The following is a 20745-nucleotide window of genomic DNA, read 5'->3' on the forward strand; positions in this document are numbered from 1 at the left end:
TGAAACTAACGTATAACACTGTATGTTAACCAGACTGGATTAAAAAAATTTTTAATCTAATAATAGAAATAATGTACCTCACGGGCTATTTTTTTCTGTTTTTTCTTTAATTAAAAAGATAAAACTGTCACAAAATTCAGGTAAAAACAGGTTCTTCATCAAAAACAAACCATGACATTCATGCACACTATGTAAGCTTGTCTCATTTAAATAGCATCAATGATAAATTATGCCTAATGTTTTAAAAGAAAAATAACTACAGAAATGTTATTAAGAAAGTTGGTATGAATATGCCTACAGTACAGACTAGACTTTTGATCAGTTTCCTGTCCTCTTCTTTGATGGGCTCTTCTGATTTAAGTCTGAGATCTCCACATTCATCTTAAGCTATGAAGAACTGGCATAGGACATACTTGAAAAATTCTAAGTGGGAGGTTGCGGATCATAGTGTGTCTGATACTCAGGAGCATATTGAACTTGTGAGTAGAATGCATGCCTTTCACCAACTGCAACTGACTTTTAGTCTGCTGTTACAAATACAAGAAATATAAAGTGGTTTATGAGGCAACAAATATGGCGGGTAATTTTCTGGAGTAGGCAGGAGAAAAACCTGGATTCTAGGTTTACCACTAGTAACAGAGGTCACTGCTAGCATGTCAATTAGTCCCCGAGGGTCTCCATTATCTGAAAATGGATTACCTTTAAGTTTACTTCAAAAATCCTATGATCCTATTAGAATGGCACTGTTATATTTAAAATGCATTTTCATAAGAGTTTCTTACTTTGCATAGGTAATACTCAAATCCATTAGAAATGTATATCTAATTGTGTCCATTGTAGGGACTATTATATCTTGAATCTTGACATGTTTTTCTCCTAGATAAGCACTTTTAATTAATTCATTCCAGTGGACCCAGCGACCTCGGTTTTTCAACTACAAGAGAACATAAGTTTTAAAATAGAATCATGCACTTGACATCTGAAAGTCTCTTTTTAACATACTGTTATCATATTCGCTTTTAAAAACCCTAGTCTATCATAATAATAAAAACTTTCTGTAGGAATAATTCATCTAAAATAACATATATGACATTTTATAGTCATGAAGTAGATTAATCAGCACCTATGAATCCACCACCCTATTTAAGAAACACACATTTATCTTTGGATTAATTATCCCCCTGCTTCAGTGTTATGGCTGGCATTGAAAAATCTTTTCCTGTTTTCTAGCAAATTGTGTTTGTATATGGTATGTGTCTGGATGGTGGTAATTTTCCAAGTTTGAGTGTATATGTCTTTAGTAATTCATATTCTTTTTTTTAGGTTTTAGCTTTTATTTTTATCAAAGTTACAAATGCACATATTTTAGAGTTAAAACTTTTACAAAGGTTAAGAAAAAGAGCAGTTTCCCACTCTCGTTTTCTCCTCTCCAGTAGCAACTACCTTTGCCTCTTTAAGCTGGACATTTTGGGATTCGCCTCCAACTCAAAGAATCTAATTGTGTGATCATCTCTTGATTTTTTAGTTTTAGAGATTTTTTTTTTTACTTCCCACTATGACTAATGAAGATAAAACTCTCTCTCTCTCTCTCTCTCTCTCTCTCTCTCTCTCTCTCTCTCTGGCCATATTCTTAAAATTCTATATTAGCATGGTGTTGGGGAAATATTTCCACACTAGTAGTCAGGAGAGCTGGATTCGAGTCCTGGCTCTGCTAGCCACTCACCTTTCTAGGCATGCTTCTCTATCTATAAATCCCGAGATTTAGTTAAAGTTGTAACAAAGCCCTCCACAGATCGTATGTCTCTGAAGTAAAATTTGCATGAATCAAATGATTTTTCAGGTGCTTGCTGTTTAAAAGAATCTTTTTGCAAATTATTATTTTTTAACGTCCATTTATCCTTGAGAGAGGAAGAGAGAGAGCAAGTGTGTGGGGAAGGGGCAGAGAGAGAGAGAGAGAGAGAGAGAGAGAGAGAGAGAGAGAGAATCCCAAGCAGGCTCCACACTGTCAGCACAGAATCTGATGTGGGGCTCAAACTCATGACCTGTGAGATCATGACCTGAGCCAAAACCAAGAGTCAGACACTTAACCGACTGAGCCACCCAGGCAACCCATTAATTATTATTTTTAAGTGGAGAAAATATATTTAACTTAAATCTGAAATTATAAAATATCCTTAAAGAAAGTTATCTACAGGGGCACCTGGGTGGCGCAGTCGGTTAAGCGTCCGACTTCAGCCAGGTCACGATCTCGCGGTCTGTGAGTTCGAGCCCCGCGTCGGGCTCTGGGCTGATGGTTCAGAGCCTGGAGCCTGTTTCCGATTCTGTGTCTCCCTCTCTCTCTGCCCCTCCCCCGTTCATGCTCTGTCTCTCTCTGTCCCAAAAATAAATAAACGTTGAAAAAAAATTAAAAAAAAAAAAAGAAAGTTATCTACACTGTCCACAAGTTAAAGGAGGAGAAGCTAAAGAGAAGGGACTAAAACACCAACTACAGGGGTCAAAACAACTGGGAACCCAGTTTTGCCTGCTGACCCAAGACTTTGTGTTTTGTAACTTACCATACCAAGTATTTTATATCATACCTCATACATGTAGTCATAGACCAGGCCTTTTTCATCAAAGTGGCATTCCCATTTACCCACAGAGTCTGGCACCGGGTTGTTTACGTCTCTTCCCATTATGATTAACCGTAGGAAGGTGTCAAAAACAATCCGACCCTCTGTATCACAACTCCCTCCAATGGACCAAATCAAAGAAAATACGAAGGAAGCCTGTTGGTTAAAAAATTGTTTTAATTTAAACTAATAATTTAAAATAAATTTCTCACAAATTAACTAAAATTTTACATATTAAGGAGGCCTGGTTAACATATTTAGAAAGGGTCAGATGTCCAGGTAAAGTGGAATGGAGCACAGTTAAGTCACAGAGAGCGTTATTTCTCTAGCACTATCTATCTAAATTTAAAATGTCCATGCCAAGTGATCTAGGAATTTCTCTTTTAGGAGTTTATCCTTGAATATATTACCACCTGTCAAAATGATGTATACATAAGAATATTTACTGCAGCACTGCTGGTGACAGCCAAAGATAAGGAGCGACCCAAATGTTCTTCAATAAGGCTCTATTTAATTGGATTATGCTATGCATATTGGAATACACGCAGCTGTTTAAAAAGGTAACTCAATATGTATACGGATATGGGACAATCTCTAAGGTATATTGTGAGAAAAGGTACAAATCTGCATGCATAGTATGTTAACATGTGTAAAACATGTATTCACATAAAAGAGAGTATGGATCAAATACCTCCAGCAGGCTACTTAAGGCAGGTAATGGTATTTGCCTTGAGAATGGCTAGGGCACTAGTATGGATAGAAAATCTGCTTTTGCCTTTTGAATTTTACTCTAGGTACATGCCTTATCTAGTTTAAAAAATCTATCAAATTTATATATATTTTCAAGAGAAAAATTTTAACCAGGTATCAATTTATAGTAGTCTTTTTTTTTTTTTTTTGAGGGGGAGGCAGAAGGAGAGGGAGAGGAGGCAGGGGGAGGGAGGGAGGGGAGGGAGGGAGGGAGAGAGAGAGAGAGAGAGAGAGGGAGAGAGAGAGAGAGAGAATATATCTTAAGTAGTCTCCATACTCAGCACAGAGCCAGACTTGGGGCCAGATCTCACGAATGTGAGATCACGACCTGAGCCAAAATAGTCAGATCCTTAACTGACTGAGCCACCCAGGCACCCCAATTTATATTAGTCTTTAAAAATGATTCTAAACCATTAAAAAAAAATATAGGGAATTTAGGCTTACCAACAGAATAAAACTTCTAAAAAATGTGTATATATATATATATATATATATATATATATATGCACACACATACACATATATACACATATACATACATATATACATATACATATACATATACATATATACCATGAAGGTTATACAGGTGAGCTATTCATAAAATACTTTTAATTTATAAGCAGGTAACATTGATAGATATGGAACAATATTAAAAACTAGTTCTGTAAAAGGCAGTTCCAAACTTTGGGAGACAAAAGGGGATACAAATAAATTATACTTCAAACATGTCTGTTCTATTTCTTCTAATAAAGGTGAAAGGAGAGGAGGAAAGGAGGGGATGCTGAGCAGGAAACCCTGGAATGTGAGGTGACGGAGGTAGAAGATTTTCTGTGGCAACAAGGTGAAGGGAAAGCAATGGAAGGGAACCACTCTTACCACAGAGCAGAAGAGAAGGTAGACTCAGTAGAGAAGATGAAGGTATTTCCAAATAAGGTGCCAGGTGGTAAGAAAGCACAGAGCAGGGAAGAGAACAAAACCTATTCCCTTTGGGTCCCTCAGAGTCCTGTTCTCTGGCCTTCTCTGACTCCTCCCTAACTACGTTCTCTATGGATCCTGCTGGCCTCACCCCCACTAGTTGGATGCCTATTTCTGGTCTCTTAGAACCAGCTCGTAGCAGCCTACATCCTGGCTTCACCTTAAGACAAAATTAATTCACTAAATTGATACTGGATTAGTATTAAGTCACCGTATTAAGTGTTTATCAAATTATGATCTTTCATAAGAATAGGATAGTTTGGGTTCATTTGGGTATATATTACTTTCTTTAAAATGTTTTTTTTTTTTTAGTTGGAATACCAGGTCAGGACAACTTCATTATTATCTTCAGTTATTCTTTCGGTGCTCACCAAAAAAATAGTTCTGGATCTTATAATGCCTTCCTCAGTACAATGATCATTTCCAGAGGCACATTTGATTCTGTGAATAAAAATCCCATTAAGTATAAAACCTACCATAATCCAAACACGAATATGTTTGCTTGTAGGATCATTTTCCAGCACGTCACAGAGTAGTACTTCAAAGAGGCGTGTAAGAGATACAACCACATTGCTATCACTTGTAGGAATCAGTTCCTGCAAAGTGAAAAGGATAAGATACTTTGCCTTCATCTTACTTGGAGAATAAAAAATGATAAGTAATTCATTTAAAAATTCCTCACACCAGTCAAAATAAGTAGTATCAAAAAGGATAAGAAATGACAAGTGTTGGCAAGAATGTGGAGAAAAGGGAACCCTTACACACTGTTGGTAAGAATGTAACCTGGTGTAACTGCTCTGGAAAACAGCATGGAGGTTCCTGAAAAAATTAAAAATAGAACTATCATCTGATCCAGTAATTCCACTTCTGGGTATTTACCCAAAGGAAATGAAAACACCAATTCAAAAAGCACAGCTATGTTTATTGCAGTATTGTTTACAATAGACAAGAAATGGAAGCAACCCAAGTGTCCAGATGAATGGAAGATGTGTGGGATATATACAATGGAGTGTTACTCAGCCATGAAAAGGAATCAAATCTTGCCATTTGCAACAACATGGATGGACCTACAGGGTAGTATACTAAATGAAATAAGTCAGACAGAAAAAGACAAATGGCTTCACTCATATGTGGACTCTTAAAAAACAAATGAACAAACAACAACAAGATAGAAACACTTCATTGAATGTAGAGAAAAAACCGGTGGTTGCTAGAGCAGAGGGGGGTGGGAGGGTAGGCAAAACAGTGAAGGGGATTAAAAATAATACAATCAAAACTGATAAAAGTACATATGGTTTTTATAATATTTAAACCGTAAAGAATTTAAACTGTAGGCATGATAAAAACATCTCTCAGAGATCTTAGCTTATCCTATTACACAATTGTACATAATATACTCTTATTCTAAATTCTCTGAGAAATGAATTCTAGACACTATAAGAAAATAAAGTGTTCTCAGGATAGCAGAAATGAAGTCTCTAACAGCCATTCATTCGTTTTTTTTTTTTTTACATTTATTTATTTTTGAGACAGAGAGAGACAGAGCATGAACGGGGGGAGGGCCAGAGAGAGAGGGAGACACAGAATTTGAAGCAGGCTCCAGGCTCTGAGCTGTCAGCACAGAGCCTGATGCAGGGCTCGAACTCACGGACCGTGAGATCGTGACCTGAGCGAAGTCGGACGCTCAACCGACTGAGACACCCAGGCGCCCCCATTCATTTTTTTCAACATTTATGAAAAACATACTATACCTATATATCAAGCTAGGAGATATGCAAATAAAATGCAAGATCCCTGAAAAAGTGATATTGAAATTAAATAGACAAAAAATAATATGATGTAATAATGACGTGACAGAGGAAGTCCCAGGAAAGTGTGGGTGGGGGAAGACACTAGAGCACTTGGATTAGCCCAGATCCGGGGAATAGGATAAAAAGGGAAATTAGGAGAGGACTAATTCAAGGAAGGCTTCCCAGATAAAGGATTAGCTGAGCTAAATTTGGAAGGAAAATGTCAGTTAGCCAGGTGCAGAGGGGAAGGATATTCAAGGCAGGGGAACTACACATACGCAGAAATGGAGGTGTAAGCAGACCTGGAGTGTTAGGAGGATTCCATGGGATGTAAGAATAGAGTGTGAAAGAAGAATGACAAGAAGTAAGTCTTGAGAAGCAGACAGAGGTCACATCCCGAAAGGTTTTAAAGGCTGTGTGTAAGGATCTCCTGAGAAGAGGAAGAGGGTTCCAATGGAGGGTAAGTACGGGAGTTCACAGAATGAATTTGTGTTTTGGAATCTTCATTCTGGTAATAGGATATAGTCAGAACCAGAGCAGCTCTATTATATTGATTCAGGCAAGAAATTATGAAGGTCAGGACTGAGGCTACCATACAAGGAAGGAGGGATGGTCAGAGGAACCTGGATGGAAAGGAGAGGACAGATATAAAAGTTAGCAAGGACAGAAAAATCAATAGATCCTGGGGACTAACTAGAAGTGGAAACTATGGGAATAAATTATGAAAAAATCTATTATTCATTAGAAAGATGGAGCCTACTTTGTATTATTTGCAGCATATAGTATTAGAGTTTATTTTTGTTTTTGCTTTAGATTTTAAGTAATCTCTACACCCAATGTGAGGCTCGAACTCACAACCCCAAGACCAAGAGTTGCATGCTTCACCAACTGAAGCATTCGAGTTTTAAAATTTAAAAAACTGAAAAATGACTTTATATTTTCTCTATGAAGACACTGCACAAAATTTTCATAAAGTGGAATTCATTTTTTTCTTGTGCACAGAGTATTTTTCTTATCTCTAAAGTTATATTTTAGGATGAAAAAAATCTACTGAAAACCCCATTTCCCTTCTCAATATCAATATATTAGCTTATGTGTAAGTAACTAATGTGTGTGAGTGTATGTGTGTAGCAGGTTGAATCCCCAAAAAGAGAGGCCCACGTGCTAATCCCAGCAACCCATGAGTGTGATCTTATTTGGAGAAAGGGTCTTGGAAGACATAAAGATCTCAAGATGAGGAGATCATTCTGGAGTATCTGACCCTAAATCCTTATAAGAGTCACACAGTAAAGAGACAGAGTAGAGGCCAGGAGAACATGAGGGAAGAGACTGGAATAATGCAGCCAGAAGCCAAGGAATGCTTTGAGCCAAAAGGAGCTGGGAGAGGTAATAAAGATTCTCCCTTGGAGCTTCCAGAGGAAGCTTGGCCCTGCCAACATCTTGATTTCAGACTTCTAGCCCCAGGACTGTGGCAGAATAAATTTCTGTTGCTTTAAACCACCAAGTTTATGGTAATTTGTTATGACAGCCCTGAGAAACTAATACAATAAATAAAGTTTTCTCATAAAATACTAAATATACATGTGAGTTTTAAAGTCACATATTTAAAATACCTTGAAAATATGGAAAACGATTGGGAATTTTAAAGCTTTAGTTACTATAGTTTTATCCAAAGAGTTTAGCAGGAATAAATTTTACCTCTGGGTTTATTCAGGTATAACTTGAGCAATATAAAACCAAAGGTGGATATTACTATAATGGTGGTGGGTAAATCACTTTTAAATTCTGCTATAAAAGTTAAAAGATAAAAGTATTAAAGTAACTATAACTAAATTATGTTAATGGATATGTAACATAAATAGATGCTAATTGTGACATCAATAGGGAAGGAGGTAAAGTGGAGAGTTCTTGAATACAAATGAAGATAAGTTATTAGCTTAAAAGAGACTGTTATAACTATAAGATATTTTATATAAGCCCCTTAGAACTACTAAGAAAATACCTATAGAAGTCACACACACAAAAAAAGAATCAAAACCTATCAATACAAAACAACCCAATGAAACACCAAGGAAGACATCAAAAGAGAAAAGATAAACAAACAAACAAAAAACCACAAACAAACCCAAGACAAACAGAAAACAGTTAACAAAATAGCAATAGCAAATCCCTCCCTATCAAAATTACTTTAAATGTAAACATATTAAACTCCCCCAACTAAAAAGATAGAGCAGCTGAATGGATAAAAAACAAACAAACAAACAAAAAAAAAAACAAAAAAAAAAACCACCAAGATCCAGAGGCACCTGGGTGGTTCAGTCAGTTAAGTATCTAACTTCGGCTCAGGTTATGATCTCACGGTTCGTGAGTTCGAGCCCAGTGTTGTGCTCTGTGCTGACAGCTCAGAGCCTGAAACTGCTTCGGATTCTGTGTCTCCTCCTCTCTCTGCCCCTCCCCTGCTCGCACTCGCTCGCTCTCTCTCTCTCTCTCTCTCTCTCTCTCAAAAATAAATAAATAACATTTAAAAAATCAAGATCCAACTGTATGCTGCCTAGAAGAAATACATAGGCTGAAAGTGAAGGAATAGGAAAAGATATTCCATGAAAATGGTAACCAACAGAAATCACAAGTAGCTATATTTGTATCATAGTAGACTTTAAGCAAACCTGTCTCTAGAGACAAAGAATATCATAATGATGGAAGTTCAATTCAACAGGAAGATAAAACTATTTTAAATATATATGCACCCAACATCAGAGCACCTAGGTATATAAAATAAATATTGACAGATCCGGTGGCACCTGGGTGGCTCAGTTGGTTGAGCATCTGACTCTTGGTTTTGGCTCAGGTCATGATCTCATGGTTCATGAGTTTGAGCCTCACGTGGGGTTCTGTGCTGATGGTGCTGAGCCTGCTGGGTATTCTCTCTCTCTCCCTCTCTTTCTGCCCCTCCCCCCTCTCTCAAAATAAATAAATAAAAACTTTAAAAAACTATTAAAAATATTGACAGATCTGAAAGGAGAAATTGATGGCAATATAAAAATGGTAGTGGATTTCAATATCCCACTTTCAATAAGGTATAGAATATCTAGACAGAAATTCAGAAAAGAAACAGTAGATTTGAACCACACTAGATCAAATGGACCTAAGAAATACATGTAGAACTGTTCACCCAGCAGTAGAAGAATACGTATTCTTTCTCAAGCTCACATGGAATATTCTCCAGGACAGACCCCATGTTAGGTCACAAAACAAGTCAACAAATTTAAGATTAAAATTATATCAAATATCTTTTCTGACCCCAATGGAATAAAACTAGAAATCAGTAACCACAAGAAAATGGGAAAATTCACAAATACACATGTAAAAAAGATGGTCTTAAACAACTACTGAGTCCAAGGGGAAATTAAAAGGAAAATCAAAAAATATCTTAAGACAAATGAAACACAACATACCAAAACTCATGAGATGCATCAAAAGCAGTACTAAGAGGGAAGTTTATAACAATAAATGTTTATATTAAAAAAGAAATCTCGGGGCACCTGGGTGGCTCAGTCTGTTAAGTATCACGACTTTGGCTCAGGTCCTGATCTCACAGTTTATGAGTTTGAGCCCACTTCGAATTCTGTGTCTTCCTCTCTCTCTGTCCCTCCCTGCCCCTGCTCATACTCTGTCTCTCTCTCTCTTAAAGATAAACAAACATTAAAAAATAAAAATAAAATAAAATAAATAAAAAAGAAATCTCAAATAAACAACCTAACTTAAACCCCAAAGACCTAGAAAAAGAACCAACTAAACCCATTGTTAGCATAATGAAACAAATGAGATCAGAACAGAAATAAATGAAATAGAGAATAGAAAAACAATAGAAAAAAGTCAAAATGAAGAGTTGCTTTTTTTGAAAATATAAAAACAATAAACTCTTAGCTAGACTAAGAATAAAACAAAGACTCAAATAAGTAAAATCAGGAATCAAAGAGAAAGCACACAACGAATGCCTCAGAAATAAAAAGGATCATCGAGGGATAATTATGGATGATTATATACAAATAAGTTGGATAACTTGGAGGACATAGATAAATTCCTAGAAATATACAACCTGCCAAGACTGAATCAAGAAGAATAGGAAGCCTGAATATATCAGTAACAGAGATTGAAGTTCTAATGAAAAACTTCCCAGAGAAAAGTCCAGATGACTTCATAGCTGAAGTCTACCAAACATTCAAAGAATTAATACAATCCTTCTTAAACTCTTGCAAAAATTAGAAGTAGAGGAAATACTTCCAAACTCATTCTATGAGGCTAGAATCACCATGATACTAAAACCAGATGAAGATACCACAAGAAAAGAAAATTATAGGCCAATATCTCTGATGAACATAGAGGCAAAAGTCCTCAATAAAATACTAGCAAGCTGAATTCAACACACCAAAAAGATTACATACTATAGCCAAGTTGGATTTATCCCTGGATGCAAGAGATATGCAAATTAATCAATGTGATACACTGCATTAACAGAATGAAGGACAAAAATCCCATTCTCAAGTCAATAGATTCAGAAAAAGCATCTGACAAAGTTTAACATCCATTTCTGATAAAAACTCTCAACAAAATAGATATAAAGGGAAATCTCTGCAATGAAATAGAGGACATTTATGAAAAGCCCACAGTTAAATCATAATCCATGGCATAAAACTGAGAGCTCTTCTGCTAAGATCTGGTGTGAGGCAAGGATGCTCACTCCCACCACTTCTTTTCAACAAGAAGTACTAACTAGAGCAATTAGACAACAAAATAAAGGGCATCCAAATCAGAAAAGAAGTAAAATGATCTCTATTTGCAGATGACATGTCCTTATACGTAGAAAACCCTAAAGACCACATACAAAAAAATACCTTTTAAAACAAACTAACTCAGTAAAGCTACAGGATGCAAAAATCATTTGGGAAAAAAAAATCAGTTGCATTTGTTTATACCACCAATGATCTATCTGGCAAGGAAATCAGGAGAACAATCTGACTTATGATAGCATCACAAAGAATATAATACTTAGGAATAAATTTAACCAGGAACATGAAATATCTGTACATTGAAAACTATAAAACATTAATGAAAGAGATTGAAGAAGACACAAATAAATGGAAAAGTATCCTGTGCTCATAGACTAGAAAAATTGACATTGTTAAAATGTCCATACTACCTAAAGGGATCTACAGATTCAAAGTAATTCCTATCAAAATTCCAATGGCAGGGGCACCTGGGTGGCTCAGTTGGTTAAGCGTCCAACTTCGGCTCAGGTCATGATCTTGTGGTTCATGAGTTTGAGCCCTGTGATGGGCTCTGTGCTGACAGCTCAAGAGCCTGGAGCCAGCCTCAAATTCTGTGTCTCCTGCTCTTTCGGCCCCTCTCCCCACTTACACTCTGTCTCTCTCAAAAATAAATGAATGCTAAAATTCCTATGACAAAAATTAAAAAAAATTCTAAAATTTGTGTGGAATCACAAAAGACTCTATGTAAACAGCCAAAATAATCTTAAGAAAGAAGAAAAGAGTTGAAAGCGTCACAATTCCTGATTTCAAATTATATTACAAAGCTCCAGTGATCAAAACAATATGGTACTGGCATAAAAACAGACATATAAACCAATGGAACAGAATAGCAAATCCAAAATAAATCCAAGCATACAGTTAACTGATCTTTAACAAGGGCAACAAGAAAACACAATGTGAAAAGGAAAGTCTCTTCAATAAATGGTGTTGAGTAAATTGGATATCCACATATAAAAGAATGAAACTTTTATTATCTTACACCATACACAAAAATTAACTCAAAAGGGGCTCAAGACTGAAATGTAAAACCTTAGGGGCGCCTGGGTGGCGCAGTCGGTTAAGCGTCCGACTTCAGCCAGGTCACGATCTCACGGTCCGTGAGTTCGAGCCCCGCATCGGGCTCTGGGCTGATGGCTCTGAGCCTGGAGCTTGTTTCCGATTCTGTGTCTCCCTCTCTCTCTGCCCCTCGCCCGTTCATGCTCTGTCTCTCTCTGTCCCAAAAATAAATAAACGTTGAAAAAAAAAAAATTAAAAAAAAAAAAAAAAAGAAATGTAAAACCTTAAACCATTAAAATCCCAGAAGAAAACACAGGGGGAAAGCTCCTTCTTTTTTTAAGTTTATTTGTGTATTTATTTTGAGAGAGAGAGAGAAAGCACAAGTGGGGAAGGGGCAGAGAGAGGGAGGGAGAGATAGAGAGAATCCCAAGCAGGCTCCACACCACCAGTGCAGAGACCGATGAGGGGCTTGAACTCACAAACTGTGAGATCATGACCTGAGCCAAAGTCAGACACTTAACCTACTGAGCCACCTAGGCACCCTGGAAAATCTCCTTTAAAAAAAAAAAAAGAAAAGAAAAAGTATTTCTTTAAATTCACATTAGCATACAATGTAGAATTGGTTTCAGGAGTAGAACCTAGTCATTCCTCACTTACATATAATACACAGTGTTCATCCCAACAAGTGCCCTCCTTAATGCCCATCACCCATCTAGCCCATCCCCCCCCACACACACCCTCCAGCAATCTTAAGTTTGTTCTCTGTATTTAATAGCCTCTTATGGTTTGCCTCCCTATTTTTCCTTCCCCTTCCCCTGTGTTCATCTGTTTTGTTTCTTAGACTCCACTTGTCTTCCTCTGACTTATTTCACTTAGCATAATACAACTCTAATTCCATACATGGAATACACATAAACACACATATATACACATACATACATACATACGTATATATGTATATATATATATATATATATATATATATATATATATATATATATATCATCTTCTTTATCCATTCATCTATCTATGGACACTCGGGCCACTTCTATAATTTGGCGATTGTAGATAATGCTGCTATAAACTTCGGGGTGCATGTAACACTTCAAATTAGTATTTTTGTATCTTTTGGATAAATACTTAGTAGCACAATTGCTGGATTGTAGGGTTACTTCTATTTTTTAACTTTTTGAGGAACTTCCATACTGTTTTCCAGAGTGGCTACACCACTTTGCATTCCTACAAACAGTGCAAGAGGGTTCCCCTTTCTCCATATCCTCATCAACACCTGTTGTTTCTTGTGTTTTGAGTTTATTCTGACAGGTGTGAAGCGATATCTCATTGTAGTTTTGATTTGTATTTCCCTGATGATCAGCAATGTTGAATACCTTTTTATGTGTCTATGAGTCATCTGAATATCTTCTTTGAAAAAGTGTCTATTCATGTCTTCTGCCCATTTCTTTACTGGATTATTTCGTTTTTGGGTGTTGAGTTTGATAAGTTCTTTATAGATTTTGGATAGTAACCCCTTATCTGATATGTCATTTGCAAATATCTTCTCCCATTGTGTCAATTACCTTTTAGTTTTGTTGTTTCCTTTGCTATACAAAAGCTTTTTATCTTGAGTTCTCAGTTCATTTTTGCTTATATTCCCCTTGTCTCCAGAGACATGTCTAGTAAGAAGTTGCTATAGGAAAGGTCGCAAAGAGGCAAAGACGTTGCTGCCTGTTTTCTACTCTAGGATTTTGATAGTCTCCTGTCTTATGTTTAGGTCTTTCATCCATTTTGAATTTATTTTTGTGTGTGGTGAAAGAAAGTGGTCCAGTTTTATTCTTCTGCATGTTGCTGTTGTCTAGTTTTCCCAGCACTATTTGCTGAAGAGACTGTCTTTTTTCCATTGGATATTCTTTCCTGCTTTGTCAAAGATTAGTTGGCCATTTGTTTTTTGGTCCATTTCTGGGTTCTCTGTTCTGTTCCACTGATCTATGTACTTGCTTTTGTGCCAGTACCATATTGTCTTGGTGATTACAGCTTTGTAAAACAGCTTAAAGTCCAGAACTGTGATGCCTCCAGCTTTGGTTTTCTTTTTCTTTTTTTCTAAATTTTTTTTTTCCAGCGTTTATTTATTTTTGGGACAGAGAGAGACAGAGCATGAACGGGCGAGGGGCAGAGAGAGAGGGAGACACAGAATCGGAAACAGGCTCCAGGCTCTGGGCCATCAGCCCAGAGCCCGACGCGGGGCTCGAACTCACGGACCGCGAGATCGTGACCTGGCTGAAGTCGGACGCTTAACCGACTGCGCCACCCAGGCGCCCCTTGGTTTTCTTTTTCAACATTATATTGACTAGTCAGGGTCTTTTCTGGTTCCATACAAATTTTAGAATTGTTGGCATTTAGAATTCTGGTGCTATTTTGATAGGGATTGCATTGAATGTGTAGATTGCTTTGGGTAGTATAGACATTTTAACAATATTTGTCTTTAAAGTCTCCTTGACATTGGCCTTGGCAATGATTTTTTGGATAAGACAAAAGCTCAGGCAACAAAAGCAAAAATAAAGTGGGACTACATCAAACTGAAAGTTTCTGCACGGTAAGGGAAATCATCAACAAAATGAAAAGGCAACCTATAAACTGAGGGGAAATATTTGCAAATTATATATCTGATAAGGGGTTAATATAAAAAATATATAAAAATTCATGTAATATAAAAAAAGAACCCAAACAATCTAATTTAAAAATGGGCAAAGGACCTGAATAGACACTTTTCAGAGAAGACATGCCAATGGCTAACCAGGTATATGAGAAGGCACTCGACATCACAAATCATCAGAAAATGCAAATCGAAAACACAGTGAGATATCACCTCACACCTTTTAGGATGAGAAGAAAAATGAAAGGTGACAAGTGTTAGTGAGGATGTGGAGAAAAGAGAACCTTGTGCATTGCTGGTGTGAATGTAAATTGGCACAGTCACTGTGGAAAACAGTATGAAAGATCCTCAAAAAACTAAAAATAGAATGTTTAATCTAGCAATCCCTCTTCAGGACATGAAATCAGTACCTTAAATATATATCTGAAACTAGTTGGAAGATGGCAGTGTAGGAGGATGTTGGGCTCACCTCATCATGCTGATTGCTTAGATTCCACCCACATCTGCCTAAATAACCCAGAAAACCACCAGAAGCCTAGCAGAACGGACTCTCCGGAGCCAAGCATGGACAAGAGGCCCAAGAAAGAGGGTAGGAGGGGCAAAGAGGTGGTGCACACTACATGGACTGGAGGGAGGGAGCCGGGGCTGTGGAGGGGCAACCAGCCTGGCAAGGCAGAGCCCCCGAGTCTGGCTTGCAAAAGCGGAGGGGCCAGACGGAGTGTGTTCTGACAGCCAGCGGGACTTAACATCTGGAATGTTATAAGCAACAGCTCTGCTCTCAGAGAGCCAGGAGGGCGAGAGGACACCTGGAGGGAGAGTTGTGAACCCCAGAAAACAGAGCTCAGCTTGGCAGGGAATGAAGGTGCTGGCCATATCCCTCTCCCATCCCCCAGCTCCCCTCACAGAGCTTGCTTGCACCACGCAAACACCCAATGCTGTGTTTCTGTGGATCCATCGCTCCAACGGGTCTGCCTCCCTCTGGGTGCTGCAGGGCTCCTCCCGCAGGGGACCACTGACAGCAAAGCAAGCTAAGCCTGCCCCTACCACCCCTGTGCACCTTGTGGATCCACCCCAGCTAATATACCAGATCCCACTGAAGCAGCACCACAAGCCTGGCAGTGTGCGAGTAGCCCAGACAGGGGCCACACCACTCCACAGTGAGTTCTGCCCCTGGTAGAGGGGAAGATAAGGTACACACCAGTCTGACTGTGGCCCCAGTGGTGGGCTGGGGACAGACATCGGGTTTGACTGTGGCCCCACCCACCAACACAAGTTCTCCAGACACCACAGGGGAAGTGCCCTGCAGTTCCGCGCCACCCCAGGGACTATCCAAAATGACGAAACGGAAGAATTCTCCTCAAAAGAAACTCCAGGAAGTAGCAACAACTAACAAATTGATCAAAAACGATTTAAGCAATATAACAGAACAAGAATTTAGAATAATATTCATAAAATTAATTGCTGGGCTTGAAAAAAGTATAGAGGAAATCTAAGAATCTATTGCTACAGAGATCAAGGGACTAAGAAATAGTCATGAGGAACTAAAAAATGGTATAAATGAGGTGCAAAATAAAATAGAGGCAGCCATAGCACGGACTGAAGAGGCAGAGAAGAGAATAGGTGAATTAGAAGACAAAATTATGGAAAAAGAGGAAGCTGAGAAAAAGAGAGATAAAAAAATCCAGGAGTATGAGGGGAGAATTAGAGAACTAAGTGATGCAATCAAACGGAACAATATCCGTATCACAGGAATTCCAGAAGAGGAAGAGAGAGAGAAAGGGGCTGAAGGTGTACATGAACAAATCATAGCTGAGAACTTCCCTGATCTGGGGAAGGAAAAAGGCATTGAAATCCAAGAGGCACAGAGAACTCCCTTCAGACATAACTTGAATCAATCTTCTGCATGACATATCATAGTGAAACTGGCAAAATACAAGGATAAAGAGAAAATTCTGAAAGCAGCTAGGGATAAACACGCTCTAACTTACAAAGGGAACCCATAAGACTAGTGGCAGACCTATCTACTGAAACTTGGCAGGCCAGAAAGGAATGGCACGAAATCTTCAATGTGATGAACAGAAAAAATATGTGGCTGAGAATCCTTTATCCAGCAAGTCATTTAGAATAGAAGGAGAGATAAAGGTCTTCCCAAACAAACAAAAACTGAAGGAATTCATCACCACTAAACCAGCCCTACAAGAGCTCCTAAGGGGGATTCTGTGAGGAAAATGTTGCAAGGACCACAAAGTACCAGAACATCACTACAAGCATGAAACCTACAGACATCACAATGACTCTAAACCCATATCTTTCAATAATAACACTGAATGTAAATGGACTAGATGCTCCAAACAAAAGACACAGGGTATCAGAATGGATACAAAAACAAGACCCATCTATTTGCTGTCTACAAGAGACTCATTTTAGGCCTGAGGACACCTTCAGATTGAATGTGAGGGGATGGAGAACTATCTATCATGCTGCTGGAAGTCAGAAGAAAGCTGGAGTAGCCATACTTATATCAGACAAACTAGACTTTAAATTAAAGGCTGTAACATGAGATGAAGAAGGGCATTATATAATAATTACAGGGTCTATCCATCAGGAAGAGCTAACAATTATAAATGTCTATGCACTGCATACAGGAGCCCCCAAATACATTAAACAAGTAATCACAAACATAAGCAACCTTATTGATAAGAATGTGGTAATTGCAGGGGACTTTAGTACTCCACTTAAAGCAATGGATAGATCATCTAGACACAGGATCAATAAAGAAACGAGGGCCCTGAATGATACATTGGATCAGATGGACTTGACAGACACATTTAGAACTCTGCATCCCAAAGCAACAGAATATATTTTCTTCTCGAGTGCACATGGAACATTCTCCAAGATAGATCACATACTGGATCACAAAATAGCCCTTCATAAGTATAAAAGAATTGAGATCATACCATGCACACTTTCAGACCACAATGCTATGAAACTTGAAATTAACCACAGGAAAAAGTCTGGAAAACCTCCAAAAGCATGCAGGTTAAAGAACACCCTACTAAAGAATGAATGGGTCAACCAGACAATTAGAGAAGAAATTAAAAAATATATGGAAACAAATGAAAATGAAAACAACAATCCAATCGCTTTTGGATGCAGCGAAGGCAGTCCTGAGAGGAAAATACATTGCAGTCCAGGCCTATCTCAAGAAACAAGAAAAATCCAAATACAAAATCTAACAGCACACCTAAAGGAAATAGAAGCAGAACAGCAAAGACACCCCAAACCCAGCAGAAGAAGAGAAATAATAAAGATCAGAGCAGAAAAAAAACAATATAGAATCTAAAAAAAACTCTAGAGCAGATCAACGAAACCAAGAGTTGGTTTTTTGAAAATATAAACAAAATTGATAAACGTCTAGCCAGGCTTCTCAAAAAGAAAAGGGAGATGACCCAAATAGATAAAATCAGGAATGAAAATGGAATTATTACAACCAATCCCTCAGAAATACAAGCAATTATCAGGGAATACTATGAAAAATTATATGCCAACAAACTGGACAACCTGGAAGAAATGGACAAATTCCTAAGCACCCACACACTTCCAAAACTCAAACAGGAAGAAATAGAAAACTTGAACAGACCCATAACCAGCGATGAAATTGAATCAGTTATCAAAAATCTCCCAAAAAATAAGAGTCCAGGACCAGATGACTTCCCTGGAGAATTTTACCAGACATTTAAAGCAGAGATAACACCTATCCTTCTCAAGCTGTTCCAAAAAACAGACAGGGAAGGAAAATTCCAGACTCATTCTATGAAGCCAGCATTACTTTGATTCCTAAACCAGACAGAGACTCAGCAAAAAAAAAACAAACAAAAAAAAAAACTACAGGCCAATATCCCTGATGAATATGGATGCAAAAATTCTCAACAAGATACTAGCAAATCGAATTCAACAGCATATAGAAATAATTGTATACCATGATCAAGTGGGATTCATTCCTGGGCTGCAGGGCTGGTTCAACTTTCGCAAATCAATCAATGTGATAAATCACATTAATAAAAGAAAAGATAAGAACCATATGATCCTGTCAAACGATGCAGAAAAAGAATTGACAAAATCCAGCATCCTTTCTTAATAAAAACCCTTGAGAAAGTCGGGATAGAAGGAACATACTTAAACATCATATGAAAAGCCCACAGCTAATATCATCCTCAATGGGGAAAAACTGAGAGCTTTCCCCCTAAGACCAGGAACATGACAGGGATGTCCACTCTCACTGCTATTGTTTAACATAGTGTTGGAAGTGCTAGCATCAGCAATCAGACAACAAAAGGAAATCAAAGGCATCAAAATTGGCAAAGATGAAGTCAAGCTTTCACTTTTTGCAGAGGACGTGATACTACACATGGAAAACCCGATAGACTCCACCAAAAGTCTGCTAGAACTGCTACATGAATTCAGCAAAGTCACAGGATACAAAATCAATGTACAGAAATCAGCTGCATTCTTATACACTAACAATGAAACAACAGAAAGACAAATAAAGAAACTGATCCCATTCACAATTGCACCAAGAATCATAAAATACCTAGGAATAAACCTAACCAAAGATGTAAAAGATTTGTATGCTGAAAACTATAGAAAGCTCATGAAGGAAATAGAAGAAGATACAAAGAAATGGAAAAACATTCTGTGCTCATAGATTGGAAGAATAAATATTGTTAAAATGTCAATACTACCCAAAGCAATCTACACATTCAATGCAATCCCAATCAAAATTGCACCAGCATTATTCTTGAAGCTACAACAAGCAATCCTAAAATTCATATGGAACCACAAAAGATCCCGAATAGCCAAAGTAATATTGAAGAAGAAGACCAAAGCAGGAGGCATCACAATCCCAGACTTTAGCCTCTACTACAAAGCTGTCATCATCAAGACAGCATGGTATTGGCACCAAAACAGACACATAGACCAATGGAATAGAATAGAAACCCCAGAACTAGACCCACAAAAGTATGGCCAACTCATCTTTGACAAAGCAGGAAAGAACATCCAATGGAAAAAAGACAGTCTTTTTAACAAATGGTGCTGGGAGAACTGGACAGCAACATGCAGAAGGATGAAACTAGACCACTTTCTTACACCATTCACAAAAATAAACTCAAAATGGATAAAGGACCTGAATGTGAGACAGGAAACCATTAAAACCTTAGAGGAGAAAGCAGGAAAAGACCTCTCTGACCTCAGCCGCAGCAACTTCTTACTTGACACATCCCCAAAGGCAAGGGAATTAAAAGCAAACATGAACTATTGGGACCTCATGAAGATAAAAAGCTTCTGCAGTGCAAAGGAACAATCAACAAAACTGAAAGGCAACCAACGGAATGGGAAAAGATATTTGCAAATGATATATTGGACAAAGGGCTAGTATCCAAAATCTATAAAGAACTCACCAAACTCCACACCCAAAAAACAAATAATCCAGTGAAGAAATGGGCAGAAAACATGAATAGACACTTCTCTAAAGAAGATACCTACGTGGCCAACAGGCACATGAAAAGATGCTCAATGTCGCTCCTCATCAGGGAAATACAAATCAAAACCACACTCAGATATCACCTCACGCCAGTCAGAGTGGCTAAAATGAACAAATCAGGAGACTATAGATGCTGGAGAGGATGTGGAGAAACGGGAACCCTCTTGTACTGTTGGTAGGAATGCAAACTGGTGCAGCTGCTCTGGAAAACAGCATGGAGGTTCCTCAAAAAATTAAAAATAGATCTACCCTATGACCCAGCAATAGCACTGCTAGGAATTTACCCAAGGGATACAGGAGTGCTGATGCATAGGGGCACTTGGACCCCAATGTTTATAGCAGCACTTTCAACAATATCCAAATTATGGAAAGAGCCTCAATGTCCATCAACTGATGAACAGATAAAGAAAATGTGGCTTATATACATAATGGAATACTACGTGGCAAAGAGAAAGAATGAAATATGGCCTTTTGTAGCAACGTGGATGGAACTGGAGAGTGTTAAGTGAAATAAGTCATACAGAGAAAGACAGATACCATATGTTTTCACTCTTATGTGGATCCTGAGAAACTTAACAGAAGACCATGTGGGAGGGGA

The 20745-nt window shown here is 37.9% G+C and overlaps 1 protein-coding gene across 4 annotated transcripts in view; it reads right to left on the minus strand.

Moving 5' to 3' along the window:
• Positions 1-20745, minus strand: part of DNAH12 (dynein axonemal heavy chain 12) — a 227759-nt gene that overhangs the window by 113883 nt on the left and 93131 nt on the right. For all 4 annotated transcript variants that reach the window (XM_047849470.1, XM_047849472.1, XM_047849471.1 and 1 more), the window contains 3 exons: positions 4817-4936; positions 2580-2768; positions 783-934 (listed from right to left, as the gene is read on the minus strand). In XM_047849470.1, coding sequence (XP_047705426.1) covers positions 783-934; positions 2580-2768; positions 4817-4936 — 461 coding nt within the window. The remainder of the gene's footprint in view (positions 1-782; positions 935-2579; positions 2769-4816; positions 4937-20745) is intronic.

Source organism: Prionailurus viverrinus, chromosome A2, assembly GCF_022837055.1.
Source record: "Prionailurus viverrinus isolate Anna chromosome A2, UM_Priviv_1.0, whole genome shotgun sequence".
Lineage (NCBI taxonomy): Eukaryota > Metazoa > Chordata > Mammalia > Carnivora > Felidae > Prionailurus > Prionailurus viverrinus.